The sequence below is a fragment of the Salmo trutta genome, unplaced genomic scaffold (assembly GCF_901001165.1).
Source record: "Salmo trutta unplaced genomic scaffold, fSalTru1.1, whole genome shotgun sequence".
NCBI lineage: Eukaryota > Metazoa > Chordata > Actinopteri > Salmoniformes > Salmonidae > Salmo > Salmo trutta.
Genome location: NW_021823115.1, coordinates 2,065,907 through 2,084,330, shown reverse-complemented (window position 1 = coordinate 2,084,330; position 18,424 = coordinate 2,065,907). Strand labels below are relative to the sequence as shown.

General features: G+C 34.1%; 1 protein-coding gene across 1 annotated transcript; it reads left to right on the top strand.

The window, feature by feature from the left end:
- The first annotated feature begins 13,153 nt into the window (after window positions 1-13,153).
- On the top strand, window positions 13,154-18,142 carry LOC115189000 (iroquois-class homeodomain protein irx-1). The gene is made up of 4 exons (XM_029747814.1): window positions 13,154-14,018; window positions 15,432-16,428; window positions 16,821-16,896; window positions 17,751-18,142. The coding sequence occupies exons 1-4, from the start codon at window positions 13,773-13,775 to the stop codon at window positions 17,800-17,802; spliced, it is 1,371 nt and encodes a 456-aa protein (XP_029603674.1). The 5' UTR covers window positions 13,154-13,772; the 3' UTR covers window positions 17,803-18,142.
- Window positions 18,143-18,424: the final 282 nt, after the last annotated feature.

Genomic DNA, 18,424 nt, shown 5'->3' with positions numbered 1-18,424 from the left:
GTTATAAACAACTACCCTATCTGTTAGACAGCTACCTATCTGTTATAACAACTACCTATCTGTTACAAACAAACTACCTATCTGTTACAAACAAATACCTATCTGTTAAACAACTACCTATCTGTTACAAACAACTACCTATCGGTTACAAACAACTACCTATCTGTTATAAACAACTACCTATCTGTTACAAACAACTACCTATCTGTTAGACCGCTACCTATCTGTTATAAACAACAAAACACTACCTATCTGTTACAAACAACTACCTATCTGTTAAACAACTACCTATCTGTTATAAACAACTACCTATCTGTTAAACACAACTACCTATCTGTTAAACAACTACCTATCTGTTACAAACAACTACCTATCTGTTATAAACAACTACCTATCTGTTAAACAACTACATTTCTGTTAAACAACTACCTATCTGTTACAAACAACTATCTATCTGTTAAACAACTACCTATCTGTTATAAACAACTACCTATCTGTTTTAAACAACAACCTATATATTACAAAAAAACTACCTATCTGTTATTAACAACTACCTATCTGTTACAACAACTACCTATCTGTTATAAACAACTACCTATCTGTTACAAACAGCTACTTATCTGTTACAAACAACTACCTATCTGTTAAACAACTACCTATCTGTTAAAAACAACTACCTATCTGTTACAAACAACTACCTATCTGTTACATACAACTACCTATTTGTTATAAACAACTACCTATTTGTTATAAACAACTACCTATCTGTTATAAACAACTACGTATCTGTTACAAACAACTACCAATCTGTTACAAACAACTACCTATCTGTTATAAACAGCTACCTATCTGTTACAAACAACTACCTATCTGTTATAAACAACTACCTATCTGTTATAAACAACTACCTATCTATTACAAACAACTACCTATCTGTTATAAACAACTACCTATCTGTTATAAACAACTACCCATCTGTTATAAACAACTACCTATCTGTTAAACACAACTACCTATCTGTTAAACAACTACCTATCTGTTATAAACAACTACCTATCTGTTACAAACAACTACCTATCTGTTACAAACAACTACCTATCTGTTATAAACAACTACCTATCTGTTAAAAACAACTACCTATCTGTTACAAACAACTACATATCTGTTACATACAACTACCTATTTGTTATAAACAACTACCTATCTGTTATAAACAACTACATATCTGTTACAAACAACTACCTATCTGTTACAAACAACTACCTATCTGTTTATAAACAGCTACCTATCTGTTACAAACAACTACTATCTGTTATAAACTACTACCTATCTGTTATAAACAACTACCTATCTATTACAACAACTACCTATCTGTTTTAAAACAACTACCTATCTGTTATAAACACTACCCATCTGTTATAAACAACTACCTATCTGTTAAACACAACTACCTATCTGTTAAACAACTACCTATCTGTTATAAACAACTACCTATCTGTTACAAACAACTACCTATCTGTTACAAACAACTACCATCTGTTACAAACAACTACCGTATCGTTATAAACAACTACCTATCTGTTATAAACAACTACCTATCTGTTATTAACAACTACCTATCTGTTATAAACAACTACCTATCTGTTACAAACAACTACCTATCTGTTATAAAACAACTACCTATCTGTTAAACAACTACCTATCTGTTATAAACAACTACCTATCTGTTAAACAACTACCTATCTGTTACAAACAACTACCTATCTGTTAAACAACTACCTATCTGTTAAACACAACTACCTATCAGTTAAACAACTACCTATCTGTTACAAACAACTATCTATCTGTTAAACAACTACCTATCTGTTATAAACAACTACCTATATGTTTTAAACAACAACCTATATATTACAAACAAGTACCTATCTCTTATTAACAACTACCTATCTGTTACAAACAACTACCTATCTGTTAAACAACTACCTATCTGTTATAAACAACTACCTATCTGTTAAACACAACTACCTATCTGTTATAAACAACTACCTATCTGTTAAACAACTACCTATCTGTTAAACACAACTACCTATCAGTTAAACAACTACCTATCTGTTATAAACAACTACCTATCTGTTACAAACAAATACCTATCTGTTAAACAACTACCTATCTGTTACAAACAACTACCTATCGGTTACAAACAACTACCTATCTGTTTTAAACAACTACCTATCTGTTATAAACAACTACCTATCTGTTACAAACAACTACCTATCTGTTAGACAACTACCTATCTGTTATAACCAACTACCTATCTGTTACAAACAACTACCTATCAGTTATAAACAACTACCTATCTGTTAAACAACTACCTATCTGTTATAAACAACTACCTATCTGTTATAAACAACTACCTATCTGTTATAAACAACTACCTATCTGTTACAAACCACTACCTATCTGTTAAACAACTACCTATCTGTTATAAACAACTACCTATCTGTTAAACAACTACCTATCTGTTATAAACAACTACCTATCTGTTATAAACAACTACCTATCTGTTATAAACAACTACCTATCTGTTACAAACCACTACCTATCTGTTAAACAACTACCTATCTGTTATAAACAACTACCTATCTGTTACACACAACTACCTATCTGTTATAAACAACTACCTATCTGTTAAACAACTACCTATCTGTTACAAACAACTACCTATCTGTTATAAACAACTACCTATCTGTTAAACAACTACCTATCTGTTATAAACAACTACCTATCTGTTAAACAACTACCTATCTGTTACAAACAACTACCTATCTGTTAAACAACTACCTATCTGTTAAACACAACTACCTATCAGTTAAACAACTACATATCTGTTACAAACAACTATCTATCTGTTAAACAACTACCTATCTGTTATAAACAACTACCTATCTGTTTTAAACAACAACCTATATATTACAAACAAGTACCTATCTCTTATTAACAACTACCTATCTGTTAAACACAACTACCTATCTGTTATAAACAACTACCTATCTGTTAAACAACTACCTATCTGTTAAACACAACTACCTATCAGTTAAACAACTACCTATCAGTTAAACAACTACATATCTGTTATAAACAACTACCTATCTGTTAAACAACTACCTATCTATTACAAACAACTACCTATCTGTTATAAACAACTACCTATCTTTTATACAACTACAAATCTGTTATAAACAACTACCTATCTGTTATAAACAACTACATATCTGTTAATAACAACTACCTAGCTGTTATAAACAACTACCTATCTGTTAAACAACTACCTATCTGTTAAACAACTACCTATCAGTTACAAACAACTACCTATCAGTTACAAACAACTACCCATCTGTTACAAACAACTACCTATCTGTTATAAACAACTACCTATCTGTTATAAACAACTACCTATCTGTTACAAACAACTACCTATCTGTTACAAACAACTACCTATCTGTTATAAACAACTACCTATCTGTTAAACAACTACCTATCTGTTATTTACAACTACCTATCTGTTATAAACAACTACCTATCTGTTACAAACAACTACCTATCTGTTATTAACAACTACCTATCTGTTAAACAACTACCTATCTGTTATAAACAACTACCTATCTGTTATAAACAACTACCTATCTGTTACAAACAACTACCTATCTGTTACACACAACTACCTATCTGTTAAGCAACGACCTATCTGTTACAAACAACTACCTATCTGTTAAACATCTACCTATCTGTTATAAACAACTACCTATCTGTTAAACACAACTACCTATCTGTTAAACAACTACCTATCTGTTACAAACAACTACCTATCTGTTACAAACAACTACCTATCTGTTACAAACAACTACCTATCTGTTAAACAACTACCTATCTGTTACAAACAACTACCTATCTGTTACAAACAACTACCTATCTGTTATAAACAACTACCTATCTGTTAAACAACTACCTATCTGTTAAACAACTACCTATCTGTTACAAACAACTACCTATCTGTTACAAACAACTACCTATCTGTTATAAACAACTACCTATCTGTTACAAACAACTACCTATCTGTTACAAACAACTACCTATCTGTTATAAACAACTACCTATCTGTTAAACAACTAACTATCTGTTATTAACAACTACCTATCTGTTATAAACAACTACCTATCTGTTACAAACAACTACCTATCTGTTATTAACAACTACCTGTCTGTTAATCAACTACCTATCTGTTATAAACAACTACCTATCTGTTAAAAGCAACTACCTATCTGTTATAAACAACTACCTATCTGTTACAAACAACTTCCTATCTGTTACAAGCAACTACCTATCTGTTATAAACAACTACCTATCTGTTAAACAACTACCTATCTGTTACAAACAACTATCTATCTGTTATAAATAACTACCTATCTGTTATAAATCACTACCTATCTGTTACAAACAACTACCTATCTCTTACAAACAACTACCTATCTGTTATAAACAACTACCTATCTGTTAAACAACTACCTATCTGTTAAACAATTACCTATCTGTTAAACAACTACCTATCTGTTATAAACAACTACCTATCTGTTACAAACAACTACCTATCTGTTATAAACAACTACCTATCTGTTACAAACAACTACCTATCTGTTACAAACAACTACCTATCTGTTATAAACAACTACCTATCTGTTAAACAACTACCTATCTGTTAAACACAACTACCTATCTGTTATAAACAACTACCTATCTGTTACAAACAACTACCTATCTGTTATAAACAACTACCTATCTGTTATAAAAACGACCTATCTGTTAAACAACTACCTATCTGTTATAAACAACTACCTATCTGTTACAAACAACTACCTATCTCTTATGAACAACTACCTATCTGTTAAACAACTACCTATCTGTTAAACAACTACCTATCTGTGACAAACATCTACCTATCTGTTAAACAACTACCTATCTGATAAACAACTACCTATCTGTTATAAACAACTTCCTATCTGTTTTAAACAACAACCTATATATTACAAACAAGTACCTATCTGTTATTAACAACTACCTATCTGTTACAAACAACTACCTATCTGTTACAAACAACTACTTATCTGTTATAAACAACTACCTATCTGTTAAACTACTACCTATCAGCTGTAAACAACTACCTATCTGTTTTAAACAACAACCTATCTATTACAAACAACTACCTATCTGTTATAAACAACTACCTATCTTTTATACAACTACCTATCTGTTATAAACAACTACCTATCTGTTATAAACAACTACCTATCTGTTATAAACAACTACCTAGCTGTTATAAACAACTACCTATCTGTTAAACAACTACCTATCTGTTAAACAACTACCTATCAGTTACAAACAACTACCTATCTGTTATAATAAACTACCTATCTGTTAAACAACTACCTATCTGTTACAAACAACTACCTAGCTGTTACACACAACTACCTATCTGTTACACACAACTACCTATCTGTTACAAACAGCTATCTATCTGTTAAACAACTACCTATCTGTTTTTAACAACTACCTATCTGTTATAAACAACTACCTATCTGTTACAAACAACTACCTATCTGTTATAAACAACTACCTATCTGTTACAAACAAATACCTATCTGTTAAACAACTACCTATCTGTTACAAACAACTACCTATCGGTTACAAACAACTACCTATCTGTTATAAACAACTACCTATCTGTTACAAACAACTACCTATCTGTTAGACAGCTACCTATCTGTTATAAACAACTACCTATCTGTTACAAACAACTACCTATCTGTTATAAACAACTACCTATCTGTTAAACAACTACCTATCTGTTATAAACAACTACCTATCTGTTAGACAGCTACCTATCTGTTATAAACAACTACCTATCTGTTACAAACAACTACCTATCTGTTACAAACAAATACCTATCTGTTAAACAACTACCTATCTGTTACAAACAACTACCTATCGGTTACAAACAACTACCTATCTGTTATAAACAACTACCTATCTGTTACAAACAACTACCTATCTGTTAGACCGCTACCTATCTGTTATAAACAACTACCTATCTGTTACAAACAACTACCTATCTGTTAAACAACTACCTATCTGTTATAAACAACTACCTATCTGTTAAACAACTACCTATCTGTTAAACAACTACCTATCTGTTACAAACATCTACCTATCTGTTAAACAACTACCTATCTGTTAAACAACTACATTTCTGTTAAACAACTACCTATCTGTTACAAACAACTATCTATCTGTTAAACAACTACCTATCTGTTATAAACAACTACCTATCTGTTTTAAACAACAACCTATATATTACAAACAACTACCTATCTGTTATTAACAACTACCTATCTGTTACAAACAACTACCTATCTGTTATAAACAACTACCTATCTGTTACAAACAGCTACTTATCTGTTACAAACAACTACCTATCTGTTAAACAACTACCTATCTGTTAAAAACAACTACCTATCTGTTACAAACAACTACCTATCTGTTACATACAACTACCTATTTGTTATAAACAACTACCTATCTGTTATAAACAACTACGTATCTGTTACAAACAACTACCAATCTGTTACAAACAACTACCTATCTGTTATAAACAGCTACCTATCTGTTACAAACAACTACCTATCTGTTATAAACAACTACCTATCTGTTATAAACAACTACCTATCTATTACAAACAACTACCTATCTGTTATAAACAACTACCTATCTGTTATAAACAACTACCCATCTGTTATAAACAACTACCTATCTGTTAAACACAACTACCTATCTGTTAAACAACTACCTATCTGTTATAAACAACTACCTATCTGTTACAAACAACTACCTATCTGTTACAAACAACTACCTATCTGTTATAAACAACTACCTATCTGTTAAAAACAACTACCTATCTGTTACAAACAACTACATATCTGTTACATACAACTACCTATTTGTTATAAACAACTACCTATCTGTTATAAACAACTACATATCTGTTACAAACAACTACCTATCTGTTACAAACAACTACCTATCTGTTATAAACAGCTACCTATCTGTTACAAACAACTACCTATCTGTTATAAACTACTACCTATCTGTTATAAACAACTACCTATCTATTACAAACAACTACCTATCTGTTTTAAACAACTACCTATCTGTTATAAACAACTACCCATCTGTTATAAACAACTACCTATCTGTTAAACACAACTACCTATCTGTTAAACAACTACCTATCTGTTATAAACAACTACCTATCTGTTACAAACAACTACCTATCTGTTACAAACAACTACCTATCTGTTACAAACAACTACCTATCTGTTATAAACAACTACCTATCTGTTAAACAACTACCTATCTGTTATTAACAACTACCTATCTGTTATAAACAACTACCTATCTGTTACAAACAACTACCTATCTGTTATTAACAACTACCTATCTGTTAAACAACTACCTATCTGTTATAAACAACTACCTATCTGTTATAAACAACTACCTATCTGTTACAAACAACTACCTATCTGTTATAAACAACTACCTATCTGTTTTAAACAACAACCTATATATTACAAACAACTACCTATCTGTTATTAACAACTACCTATCTGTTACAAACAACTACCTATCTGTTATAAACAACTACCTATCTGTTACAAACAGCTACTTATCTGTTACAAACAACTACCTATCTGTTAAACAACTACCTATCTGTTAAAAACAACTACCTATCTGTTACAAACAACTACCTATCTCTTATGAACAACTACCTATCTGTTAAACAACTACCTATCTGTTAAACAACTACCTATCTGTGACAAACATCTACCTATCTGTTAGACAGCTACCTATCTGTTATAAACAACTACCTATCTGTTACAAACAACTACCTATCTGTTATAAACAACTACCTATCTGTTAAACAACTACCTATCTGTTATAAACAACTACCTATCTGTTAGACAGCTACCTATCTTTTATAAACAACTACCTATCTGTTACAAACAACTACCTATCTGTTACAAACAAATACCTATCTGTTAAACAACTACCTATCTGTTACAAATAACTACCTATCGGTTACAAACAACTACCTATCTGTTATAAACAACTACCTATCTGTTACAAACAACTACCTATCTGTTAGACCGCTACCTATCTGTTATAAACAACTACCTATCTGTTACAAACAACTACCTATCTGTTAAACAACTACCTATCTGTTATAAACAACTACCTATCTCTTAAACAACTACCTATCTGTTAAACAACTACCTATCTGTTACAAACATCTACCTATCTGTTAAACAACTACCTATCTGTTAAACAACTACATTTCTGTTAAACAACTACCTATCTGTTACAAACAACTATCTATCTGTTAAACAACTACCTATCTGTTATAAACAACTACCTATCTGTTTTAAACAACAACCTATATATTACAAACAACTACCTATCTGTTATTAACAACTACCTATCTGTTACAAACAACTACCTATCTGTTATAAACAACTACCTATCTGTTACAAACAGCTACTTATCTGTTACAAACAACTACCTATCTGTTAAACAACTACCTATCTGTTAAAAACAACTACCTATCTGTTACAAACAACTACCTATCTGTTACATACAACTACCTATTTGTTATAAACAACTACCTATCTGTTATAAACAACTACGTATCTGTTACAAACAACTACCAATCTGTTACAAACAACTACCTATCTGTTATAAACAGCTACCTATCTGTTACAAACAACTACCTATCTGTTATAAACAACTACCTATCTGTTATAAACAACTACCTATCTATTACAAACAACTACCTATCTGTTATAAACAACTACCTATCTGTTATAAACAACTACCCATCTGTTATAAACAACTACCTATCTGTTAAACACAACTACCTATCTGTTAAACAACTACCTATCTGTTATAAACAACTACCTATCTGTTACAAACAACTACCTATCTGTTACAAACAACTACCTATCTGTTATAAACAACTACCTATCTGTTAAAAACAACTACCTATCTGTTACAAACAACTACATATCTGTTACATACAACTACCTATTTGTTATAAACAACTACCTATCTGTTATAAACAACTACATATCTGTTACAAACAACTACCTATCTGTTACAAACAACTACCTATCTGTTATAAACAGCTACCTATCTGTTACAAACAACTACCTATCTGTTATAAACTACTACCTATCTGTTATAAACAACTACCTATCTATTACAAACAACTACCTATCTGTTTTAAACAACTACCTATCTGTTATAAACAACTACCCATCTGTTATAAACAACTACCTATCTGTTAAACACAACTACCTATCTGTTAAACAACTACCTATCTGTTATAAACAACTACCTATCTGTTACAAACAACTACCTATCTGTTACAAACAACTACCTATCTGTTACAAACAACTACCTATCTGTTATAAACAACTACCTATCTGTTAAACAACTACCTATCTGTTATTAACAACTACCTATCTGTTGTAAACAACTACCTATCTGTTACAAACAACTACCTATCTGTTATTAACAACTACCTATCTGTTAAACAACTACCTATCTGTTATAAACAACTACCTATCTGTTACAAACAACTACCTATCTGTTATAAACAACTACCTATCTGTTTTAAACAACAACCTATATATTACAAACAACTACCTATCTGTTATTAACAACTACCTATCTGTTACAAACAACTACCTATCTGTTATAAACAACTACCTATCTGTTACAAACAGCTACTTATCTGTTACAAACAACTACCTATCTGTTAAACAACTACCTATCTGTTAAAAACAACTACCTATCTGTTACAAACAACTACCTATCTGTTACATACAACTACCTATGTGTTATAAACAACTACCTATCTGTTATAAACAACTACCTATCTGTTACAAACAACTACCTATCTGTTATAAACAACTACCTATCTGTTATAAACAGCTACCTATCTGTTACAAACAACTACCTATCTGTTATAAACAACTACCTATCTGTTATAAACAACTACCTATCTATTACAAACAACTACCTATCTGTTATAAACAACTACCTATCTGTTATAAACAACTACCCATCTGTTATAAACAACTACCTATCTGTTAAACACAACTACCTATCTGTTAAACAACTACCTATCTGTTATAAACAACTACCTATCTGTTACAAACAACTACCTATCTGTTACAAACAACTACCTATCTGTTATAAACAACTACCTATCTGTTTAAAACAACTACCTATCTGTTACAAACAACTACCTATCTGTTACATACAACTACCTATTTGTTATAAACAACTACCTATCTGTTATAAACAACTACATATCTGTTACAAACAACTACCTATCTGTTACAAACAACTACCTATCTGTTATAAACAGCTACCTATCTGTTACAAACAACTACCTATCTGTTATAAACAACTACCTATCTGTTATAAACAACTACCTATCTATTACAAACAACTACCTATCTGTTTTAAACAACTACCTATCTGTCATAAACAACTACCCATCTGTTATAAACAACTACCTATCTGTTAAACACAACTACCTATCTGTTAAACAACTACCTATCTGTTATAAACAACTACCTATCTGTTACAAACAACTACCTATCTGTTACAAACAACTACCTATCTGTTACAAACAACTACCTATCTGTTATAAACAACTACCTATCTGTTAAACAACTACCTATCTGTTATTAACAACTACCTATCTGTTATAAACAACTACCTATCTGTTACAAACAACTACCTATCTGTTATTAACAACTACCTATCTGTTAAACAACTACCTATCTGTTATAAACAACTACCTATCTGTTATAAACAACTACCTATCTGTTACAAACAACTACCTATCTGTTATTAACAACTACCTATCTGTTAAACAACTACCTATCTGTTATAAACAACTACCTATCTGTTACAAACAACTACCTATCTGTTATAAACAACCACCTATCTGTTACAAACAACTTCCTATCTGTTACAAACAACTACCTATCTGTTATAAACAACTACCTATCTGTTAAACAACTACCTATCTGTTACAAACAACTATCTATCTGTTATAAACAACTACCTATCTGTTATAAATCACTACCTATCTGTTACAAACAACTACCTATCTGTTACAAACAACTACCTATCTGTTATAAACAACTACCTATCTGTTAAACAACTACCTATCTGTTAAACAACTACCTATCTGTTAAACAACTACCTATCTGTTATAAACAACTACCTATCTGTTACAAACAACTACCTATCTGTTATAAACAACTACCTATCTGTTACAAACAACTACCTATCTGTTACAAACAACTACCTATCTGTTATAAACAACTACCTATCTGTTAAACAACTACCTATCTGTTATTAACAACTACCTATCTGTTATAAACAACTACCTATCTGTTAAAAACAACTACCTATCTGTTATAAACAACTACATATCTGTTATAAACAACTACCTATCTGTTACAAACAACTACCTATCTGTTAAACAACTACCTATCTGTTATTAACAACTACCTATCTGTTAAACAACTACCTATCTGTTATAAACAACTACCTATCTGTTATAAACAACTACCTATCTGTTAAACAACTACCTATCTGTTATAAACAACTACCTATCTGTTATAAACAACTACCTATCTGTTATAAACAACTACCTATCTGTTATAAACAACTACCTATCTGTTATTAACAACTACCTATCTGTTATTAACAACTACCTATCTATTACAAACAACTACCTATCTGTTATAAACAACTACCTATCGGTTATAAACAACTACCTATCTGTTATAAACAACTACCTATATGTTATAAACAACTACCTATCTGTTACAAACAACTACCTATCTGTTATAAACAACTACCTATCTGTTAAACAACTACCTATCTGTTACAAAGAACTACCTATCTGTTATAAACAACTACCTATCTGTTATAAACAACTACCTTTCTGTTAATAACAACTACCTATCTGTTAAACAACTACCTATCTGTTATAAACAACTACCTATCTGTTAAACAACTACCTATCTGTTACACAACTACCTATCTGTTATAAACAACTACCTATCTGTTATAAACAACTACCTATCTGTTAAACAACTACCTATCTGTTACAAACAACTGCCTATCTGTTAAACACAACTACCTATCAGTTATAAACAACTACCTATCTGTTACAAACAACTACCTATCTGTTACAAACAACTACCTATCTGTTACACAACTACCTATCTGTTACAAACAACTACCTATCTGCTACATACAACTACCTATCTGTTATAAACAACTACCCATCTGTTATAAACAACTACCTATCTGTTACAAACACCTACCTATCTGTTACAAACAACTACCTATCTGTTATAAACAACTACCTATCTGTTACAAACAACTACCTATCTGTTAAAAACAACTACCTATCTGTTAAACACAACTACCTATCTGTTACAAACAACTACCTATCTGTTATAAACAACTACCTATCTGTTATAAACAACTACCTATCTGCTTTAAGTTGGTCTGATAGAAAAACACTAATCCCCCATCACACACATAAAGAAAGTGAAGGGGGGGGGGGGTCAGGCGGCTAAAAAACAGAATGAAGGTTAAGCATTTTCAATAACCAGCAGCAGAGTTGAATTTCAATTAGTGACACAATTTTACAAGCTTCCGTTAAAGATGACACTATGTGTCAATCCACTTCGCTGTAACTAAGTTTCTGTTCTTCATCCATCCCAAAGCTATATAATAATAATACCACCATGACATGACACACTATCATGATGCCTTAAAGGGAATTGTAGCTGTAGTCAACTTATGATTTTAGGTTTTTGTTCCAAATTATCGACAACATCCCCGTTCCGTGTCTCATTTCATTTGCCAAGTTCATCAATTCAAAAGATTGGACAGAATAATAAAATAATAGAAATAAAAAAAAGATAGAAAATAAAATAAATAAAATAAAATGTCATACTCCCAAAAAAAGCCTATAGAAATACTTTGTAAAATATCTAAATGAGAGAGAAAATATCCTGATAATTCCTATAGAACAAGTCCACCATTTCCCTGCTGTGTTAATTACAGTTGAACGTATTCAGGAAGTTCCCTGCTCCTTGTGCTTTATCCCACTATGTTGGACAGCTGTAAAATCGTGTAGACAGGTTGTCATACAACAATCAAAGCTTCAGTGAATGGGACTGTAAACGCTAAACATTTAACATACAATACTCCCAACAACTGAGAGATGATGCAGCGGCCCAGCCAATGCTCTAGCCACATGCTCCGGCGAGGAGGAGCTTGCTGCTCAAGTGGGATGCCAATCAAAGGCATAAACTTCAAATTGTATCTGAGAGATCAGGCTGAGACCTGGGGGCAGGCACATCAGTTGGAGCTCAATTGTTGATGTGATCACATCCGACGGTGTTGCAGCGAAAGAGAAAAGCTGAGATTTAAAAGAATAGCAGAAGAACTCATTGTGACCTTATTTGCTGCCGTTCTTTCCTGGTCACTTTCTCTTTGACTTCTTTACTCTTCGGGTCTCGTGTTCCGACGTGTTTTGGCATACGGACTCGGCGGAGAGGATGTCTTTCCCCCAGTTGGGCTACCCTCAGTATTTAAGTGCCTCCCAAGCGGTGTACGGCGTGGATCGGCCGGGGGTCCTGACTCCGTCGTCCCGGGGAGGGAGCGCTGAGATAGCGGGTAACCAGTCGGCTGCTGCCGCTGCAGTCACCTCGGTGTTGGGCATGTACGCAAACCCTTACACTGCACACAACTACAGCGCATTCCTGCCTTACAGCAGCGCAGACTTGGCTCTTTTCTCTCAAATGGTAAGGGCTATTTCTATTCTTCTGGTGTTGTATTGTAGTGGTCTGTATGGTTGCTTTACGTCAAAGTGTTTCACTTATTTTACCGGAAAAAGGCAGGTGAAAAGACGGCTGAGTACTATTCAGTCTGCGGTTGCTTTGGAAGTTGCATATACTCTCGCTCTCCGGAAGTTTGATGATAAGAAATAACAATCTATAACTTTTATCTGCACGTCTTAATTATTGGACTAATATTCATTATTCGTAACCTACTTCGGAAGTGTATTATTGATTTGAAGTGGGAGTTTGTTCCAGCTGCTTTCAAAGAAATGTTGTTCGATATAAATGAGCCAAAAAAAAAACGATCTGACATTTCGTTTGAGGGAGAAGTTATTTAGTATAAAAGAGAGTTTAGTCTAGATAATGGTGCTTGTGACACAAATGATATAGTTTAGTTAATTTTAATTATTAAAGCATTGGTTCTCGGCTTCTGAAATATCCCGAAAGACAGATATTCGTTTTGGTGAATAGAAACAACAAAAAGGCCTTTGCATGAAGTTGGCAGCTCCACAAATCATTTAACTGTTCGGATAAAACAGCAGCTATATAAACCAAACCTTTACGCCAAACATATTCCAGGCCCACAATAACCTAAACATTATATTATCATTTAGTCTCGCAACATAGTTCTACTTTTTTTTAAATTCATTTTGAGGGAAATTATTTGAGGATAAGACGTACGTATTTAGGAAATATTTTTTATTTTTTTAAAGTTTATAACCTGACATGTAAAAATGATAATTTACAGATACTTGACATTATAAGGCAGTTCATCACTATAGAACACGGTTACAAGAATGCAGCGTGAATAAGGCCTTCTCTGGTAGACATTACAGCCTTTCGCATCAAATAAATCATTTACATCCATGTTGACATTGACATTTTATACTGTCCTACAAAAATACACTTCATTTAATAGTTACTTCCATCTGCTTTTGATACAGAAATAGTACTGCTTAAAGAACAAGAGAACAGACAAGGCCGCAGCGGCAACTGATACCGTTTCGGTCAAATGCATTAAAAGGAATTCTACTCAACTCAGTAATTAAAACGCGAAAACATATCATGAATATATATATATATCTGTGTGTATAGTCATACTCTTAAATGTATAGGCTTAAATATAATACATAGGTTATGATTATTATAGTTTTCTGAACTTTTGGACGCTATTTCAAGGACGTTGTCCACAGTTATCCCAAACTGTAATTAACGTAAACGAGTGGCATAAATGAGTTTCAGGGATATCCAAGCGATTAGGCCCATTATGAAATGCTCTTCATGTCGAAATGTACGCGTGGTATCAGGCATTTATAGACATTCACGTGTTTCTAAGCAACATATTAACCAATCCCGTGGCGTTGTTCATCCTTCCAGGGCTCCCAGTACGAGCTGAAGGACAGTCCTGGCGTCCATCCAGGCAGCTTCACGGCCCACACCTCGCCAGCTTTCTACCCATACGGCCAGTTCCAGTACGGGGACCCGGCCAGGCCCAAGAACGCCACCCGGGAGAGTACCAGCACGCTGAAGGCCTGGCTCAATGAGCACAGGAAGAACCCTTACCCCACTAAGGGAGAGAAGATCATGTTAGCCATCATTACTAAGATGACCCTGACGCAGGTGTCCACCTGGTTCGCCAACGCCAGGAGGAGGTTGAAGAAGGAGAACAAGGTGACTTGGGGGGCCAGGAGTAAAGACGACGAGGATGGAAACATCTTCGGCTCCGACAATGAGGGAGACGCGGAGAAGAACGACGACGAAGAGGAGATCGATCTTGAAAGCATCGATATAGACAAGATAGACGATAACGATGGAGATCAGAGCAATGAAGATGAGGATGATAAACCGGACGGTAGACACCGAGAACTGGACAGCCTGGAGAAACGGCGAGCCTTCGCCCTGCAACACGACGCCTTCGACAAATCTAAGAACTCCATTTCCTCCGGGAAGGAAGAACTTTCTGATAGAAACAGCAACACCATAGTTGTGTCCCCGGACAGACAGGGAAGTTTTCAGCTCCCAGTGAACACTAAGCCTAAGATCTGGTCGTTAGCTGAGACGGCTACCAGTCCTGATAGTTCTGTCAAGTCCAACTCTCCCTCCGGTCTTACCGGTCACACCCCGTCTCAGATGCAGCACCCGGCCTTCCTGCCCTCTCACGGACTATATACCTGTCAGATAGGCAAGTTTCATAACTGGACCAACGGAGCTTTCCTGGGGCAGAACTCTCTGCTCAATGTCCGGTCGTTTCTAGGTGTTAATCAGTACCAGCATCATAACGTTCACTTACAGACCCAACAACAACAGCAGCAGCACCAGGCCTCGGTGTTGGTGTCGACTGGAGCCTCGCCACAACTCAGCCCCAAGCACATAGGTACGCACCAGTCAGAATCCTATGCGCAATGCTTTATTTACTGTTATATTTGGTAAACAACAACAAAATAAAATAAAAAATATCATAGAAATTACAGTTAGCCTATTAATTGTATTTTGTCCAAAAAAAAGAGTGTTTTTAAAACGACTAAAGTTTCTACTCACACACACACACACACACACACACACACACACACACACACACACACACACACACACACACACACACACACACACACACACACACACACACACACACACTAGTATTTGTTATAATAATTATCATAATAATAATAATAATAATGACATAGAAGCATTATGTTATTACTCAGGTATTTAATTAAAATATATAATTAGTTTATTTTGTAATGAGTTTTAATCCTTTTATTTCAGACCGTGAAAACGTTGTAAGAAGTGCCTCTCCTCCAACGCAACCTCTGAAGTCCTCATTCAGACCCCTTCACGATGGGTAAGACGCTGTTTGATTGATTGGCTAAATGCAGTCGGACTAAAGCATTGCAGTAAGACTGATATTCTTAATAATTGTAATATCAAATGGTTTCCTAATATCAAAAATGGTGTCATTCTGTGGTGTGTTATGGTTAGGCTCTTAGAAGGTATAGGGACTGGTTTCTTGGTGGACAGATGTGAGAGATTGGTCTGGCTTCTAAAAAAAAAAAAAAAAAAAAAAGAGTTGTTCTTCTCCGGGTGACACGGGGTTTTGGCCCCAGCCCCCCTCTTCCCCCTCCTCCCCTAATTCCCTCCCTCTGGAGGCTGACTACTTATCAAGTCCCCCGTAAAACGGGACCTGTCTGGGGCTCGGCTTCCCTAAAGACCCCGGGGAGCAGCCTGGCCCTGGGGAGCGTTCTAGTGGAAGACTTTACCCCGTCTAGAGTGCTAACATTTACACAGAGCCTGTTTTCTTCCCACTATGAGCACTAGGCCGCTGCTGGCAGTGCTATCCTCATATGACGGGCCTGTTTAGACCCTGTTTTCTCCCCACTGTTAGCACTAGGCCGCTGCTGGCAGTGCTATCCTCATATGACGGGCCTGTCTGTGTGTGTGTGTAGTTTGGCATGTTTTATACACACGTGGAATCATTCGTGTAATAAATTATATGCTTTAAAGTACAAGTTCCTGATATAGGTAAAAATGCGTCAATAGAATTCACATGAAAACTTGAAGAGATATAGCATTCTAGATCACATGTTCTGTATGTTGACCCAGTGGCAAGTCTACTTGAAAATAATATTCTATTCTATAGAAACCAGTTTTCTCTTTCCATTGTTATCTTCATCCTCCTGCCTGTTCTTTCATCCCCAGGACTCAGCAAGACGCGCCGCAGCTGGTTCTAACGGCCCTTTCCTCGGCTTGATCAAGACATTCTGCCCTGGAACAACAAAATAAAGACTTTACGCACTCAGAAAAGGACAATGAGAAATAATTTAATTCACCGTAGCGTTCAGAACAAATGGTTAATTTGATATAAACTCCTGTGGCAGGATTTCGTCTATTGTTGTAAATAATGGCGCCTGTTATTTACCCGCTCTTTACCCTGGGACGTTTGGTTGTCTTTTCCTTTTGTCTTTATTCCGTTGGACTCTTCTGTTCTGTACATACAGTCATTTACATGTGTAAATAGCGCGTTGACGAAATTTGTCCAGATCGTATATTTTGTCTAATAAACTAAATGAAATTATAGAGAAATCAAAGAATATAATCTTTTGTTTTTTTTGTTGGTATTTTCTAGATCAAACAACTCTAACACAGTGAAATATTTAGAGAAAAGGGGACGCCTCTCTGTTGCACAATATTATGAAACAATACCAGAATTTAATTTGGTTCAAACCTACACGATTATTATCAGTATTGTTATTATTACTATTATTATAATAATAATAATTATTGTTATTGTTATTATTATTATTGTTGTTGTTGTTGTTATTATTATTATTATTAGTACACACATCAGTCAGGGTAAATGGCTTGTCATAACT

Bases quoted from the DNA above. Each gene is read 5' to 3' on its own strand.
- LOC115189000 (XM_029747814.1), top strand. From the start codon at position 13,773: ATGTCTTTCCCCCAGTTGGGCTACCCTCAGTATTTAAGTGCCTCCCAA. The intron at 14,019-15,431 runs GTAAGGGCTATT...TCATCCTTCCAG, and splicing joins TGGCTCTTTTCTCTCAAATG to GGCTCCCAGTACGAGCTGAA. The intron at 16,429-16,820 runs GTACGCACCAGT...CTTTTATTTCAG, and splicing joins ACTCAGCCCCAAGCACATAG to ACCGTGAAAACGTTGTAAGA.